General features: G+C 38.8%; 1 protein-coding gene across 1 annotated transcript; it reads left to right on the forward strand.

Annotated features, from left to right (window-relative positions):
• The first annotated feature begins 257 nt into the window (after nucleotides 1–257).
• LOC105438426 (centrocin 2-like) lies at nucleotides 258–3,459 on the forward strand. Its single transcript, XM_030981492.1, has 4 exons — nucleotides 258–312; nucleotides 1,472–1,616; nucleotides 2,668–2,820; nucleotides 3,362–3,459. The coding sequence occupies exons 2-4, from the start codon at nucleotides 1,523–1,525 to the stop codon at nucleotides 3,457–3,459; spliced, it is 345 nt and encodes a 114-aa protein (XP_030837352.1). The 5' UTR covers nucleotides 258–312; nucleotides 1,472–1,522.
• Nucleotides 3,460–3,705: the final 246 nt, after the last annotated feature.

Consider the following 3,705-nt stretch of genomic DNA (forward strand, 5'->3'; position numbering starts at 1 on the left):
TACTCCCCCGGTCGCTACGCTCCCTCGCATATGATACGAAATTTAACGCTAAGATTTCCGAAGGTTCGTTAAATCTGCCATAATCAGGTTCATAATAATAATCAAAATAAAGTTATCAGTTATCAAAACATCTGGCCATCCCCAGCGTACCTATCAATCATTACACACGAACAAAAATGATCAAAGAGGCTCAGATGAAGAAAGTGGCGAGGAATAATTCCATAAAAGGGAAGCCATAATCGGTTCGAGTCTTCAATTCAGGAGCTGATCTCACCCGCAACAAGCTGCCTTCAGAACCTTCTCACCAGATTGGTAAGCATCTATTTTCTACTTCGCAGACTATAATTACAGAACTTTTCTTCCGAACCGATTTTTCGATGATATGTATTTTGGCCCATTTCTAAATCTTGTTTCGTTCAAATGGCATATGACTTTTTTTATTTTTTATTTTAATTGTTCACCAATACGATGCATAATATATTCTAAAATATGCCTTATAGGTTTATTTACCATTAATTTATATCTTTCATGTCTAATGTTTACGCTTGATTCGTTATGTTTCCCATTAAATATTATAATGATGATATTATTAGTCTTTGGACTACAATCGTGTTTCAGTGTATGAAGATATCAATTATGTAGAGGTGATGCGGTCCTGTGGATGAGTCAAATCAAGTCCGGATTACGTAATGCATCGTTATAATGTTTGCACATTTTAATAGGTGTTGGACAAGTCTATTGAAATCGCTTTTCAGTTTGATTTTGCGAAGGTCTTTGCAATCGTATACACCGTTATCATCACCCATCTATCTGTCTCTACAGTCAGCGGCGTGAGTTTCTTTTTGTATGGCACCCAGGGCAAATATTGAATTTGCGCCGCCCCTGTTCAAACATACGAATTCAAAATACAAACAAGCTTACTTCTCAATCACATCATTCAGAAATTATAGCAAATAAGTGAAAATAATTTAAACGTGTTTAATCCTGAAATTGGTAACCCAAAGATTATTTGATTTTATTTGTTAAACATAAGGCTAAGTAAATTTGCATTAGATGAAAAATACAAAATAGAAAAGAAATACCTTCATGTGATAGCACGTGAAAGCGAATCTTCAGAAAATCGTGTTGAGATATGAATAGAATTACACTGATTTTTTGATAACTTTCTTAAGTTTGATACTTATGTCAGTTTGAAAAATCTGTAGATTGGCACATTCTTTTAAAGTATTTCCAATAAAGCGAGAATACGAACGGGACAGGCTCTTTTTTTAATTCAAAATTAAATTCATGCAAAATTTGCATTTTACCATTCAGAACGCGATTTCTTAAGCGTTTTACAGTTGTGGGGAAAAAATTCCGACCGACGGTGTTTCAGAGTTTGAAAATAGAAAAATGCTACTCTATAGAAATCAGAACAGGAATAACTGCCACTTCTCGTTTCCTTTGTTCTTCCTTTTTAATAACCAAACAGAATAGCCTTTCACATATTGCAGGCTGCTTCCCAAGCTAAACTATAGTCAAGATGATGATCAAAGTAGCTGTTGTTCTCTGTGCTATTGTGGCAACCAGTATGGTGTGCGCCAAGGATTTTGAAGAGCAAGATGCATTGGACACTTGTAAGTATATAAGTCAGCCAGGGGCGTCAATGCTTGAAAAGCGTGTAAACATGCATGACCACAGGTTTTTTGTCACCTCCCTGTTATATTTACTGTTCAAAATCACCCTTTCCAAGTATTTCTCGAAAATTTACCCACTAAACAAGTTTAACCCTAGAACATGTCCTCTTTAATAACAAGGTAATAATCCCTTAAAAATACTTTTGAATGGTTCGAAATGCCATCACATTTATATTCACTTAACCATTATAATTTGAGAAATTATAATTATAATTGCAATTATGTTCATTCTGTATGGGATGTCGTCCGTTTGTGCAAATCGTGCCTAACCTGTGATGTCACGCATCTCAACAGCGTTCGCTCTCCAGGTGCTTTGCCCAGTGACGGATCCAGGGGGGGGGGGGCCGTGACCGGCCAGTGTCACAAATAAGGTATCAAAATATGCTCATCTGACAGTAATTTAATGTATAACACCCCTGAGCTTCTAGGGGCTCTGCCCCCTTGACCCCACACCAAGTTGTGTCCTGCCAGTGTAACAAATTAATAAGGTATCAAAATATTCTCATCTGACATTAATTAAATGCCTATACCCCTTGACCCCCGCCGAGAAACGTTCAACAGGGCCTGCATGTAAGAGTGTTTTTTTTTTCTACCCCCCCCCAAAAAAAAAAGTTTTTGCCACTGCCGGTGTCACCATTACGTACCAATATTTGACTCGCATAATTTCAAATATGGCCCCCCCCCCCCTAAGAAATCTTGGATCCGCGCCTGGGTATGCCAGGGCTGTATCGTTTTGTAATTTATAATAATCATTAATTCGAATGTTTCCAAGCATTGAATTTTGATAAAATTGTCCAATCAAAGTTTCACCTTTGCAATAATGAAAATAAAGTTAGTTTTTTAAAATCTTCGCACAGCTACCTTAATAAACCCGACAATTCCCCCACATTTGTTTTCCTATTTGACACCCTAAATGCGTAACTCGTCTTAACCAGCCGAAACTTTTTTGATCGCGAGTGTATTTGTTTCATCTCGTTTCTATGGCAACCAGTGCTTTCGGAGGAGGCTGCATCCCCTGATGACGCCGTAGCCTTGCAGAGATGGGTCATACACCGTCGTTTCATACACCATTATGGATTGCACCGAGGCCTCCATGTTGTACGGAATGTATGCAGGAGGTTTGCTCATTCTCCAGAAGAAGCTCGTAAGTAGCCACACTAATTTATTTCTTTTTGCCCCCCCCCCCCGAAATTTGAAAATCGCGCCGACCGATATTTCGCTCAAGGGGGGGGGGGGAGGGGGGGGCGCACTTTTTTTTTTACACTAACAGAAAAATTGGGGGGGGGGGGTTAACCCCTCCCAGAACCTTCGCATCTCCTGTAAGTATTTTGAGTCCAACCCCAAGAAAAAAAAACAACAACAATCTTTGGCGTCCTGCATTTTTGGAAAAAATGAGGGAGGCCATTTTTTCTCAAAAAGGCCGCCCGGCACATTTTCCAAGACGTTCGACCGGGCTATTTTTCATGATGGCCGCCAGCTCTCATATCTCATTCTCTTTTTTTTTCCCCGAAACAAATAATTTTAGCAGCTTGTTTTTCTTTCCTTTAAAAAAAAGAAGAAAAAAAGTCCGCCTCAAAAAAGGAAACGGGCGATGCGGGGAGGCTTAACATAATTTTTATTTTATTTCGCCTAACCAGTCCCCCCTCCTCGTTTCATCATACTTTCAAATTTCATGTTCATCTTAGGTGCTAAAGTTCTGGCTGCGATCCCGGAGATGAAAGAAGAGGATCTCAGCGAAGAGTATTTTCGATCGATGTGTGCTGGTCACTACTTTGGCCGTTAGACTCGGTACGTAGTTTTGAACTTCAACATGAAACAAGATAATTGTAGTGCATATGTTCAACCATTGATTGTCCACTCATAGTATATATATATACAGAGCCGCAAAATAATCATCAACATTTCAAATTAGACTCAATAGTTTAAATACCTGTCAAGTCTCAAGTAAGCTTTGTTTAAGACTATAATATTATGGGCCTATACGAGATTGTGGACATGAGCAAGTGTCGGATACAGGGAGTAAAAACAC

This window comes from Strongylocentrotus purpuratus, unplaced genomic scaffold (assembly GCF_000002235.5).
Source record: "Strongylocentrotus purpuratus isolate Spur 01 unplaced genomic scaffold, Spur_5.0 spur5_scaffold_12, whole genome shotgun sequence".
Classification (NCBI taxonomy): Eukaryota; Metazoa; Echinodermata; class Echinoidea; order Camarodonta; family Strongylocentrotidae; genus Strongylocentrotus; species Strongylocentrotus purpuratus.

What these genes read in the sequence shown, in the direction of transcription:
- LOC105438426 (XM_030981492.1), top strand. Translation starts at nt 1,523, where the DNA reads ATGATGATCAAAGTAGCTGTTGTTCTCTGTGCTATTGTGGCAACCAGT. An exon ending in GCAAGATGCATTGGACACTT is followed by an intron (nt 1,617 to 2,667) that starts GTAAGTATATAA and finishes TATGGCAACCAG; the next exon opens with TGCTTTCGGAGGAGGCTGCA. An exon ending in TCATTCTCCAGAAGAAGCTC is followed by an intron (nt 2,821 to 3,361) that starts GTAAGTAGCCAC and finishes TGTTCATCTTAG; the next exon opens with GTGCTAAAGTTCTGGCTGCG.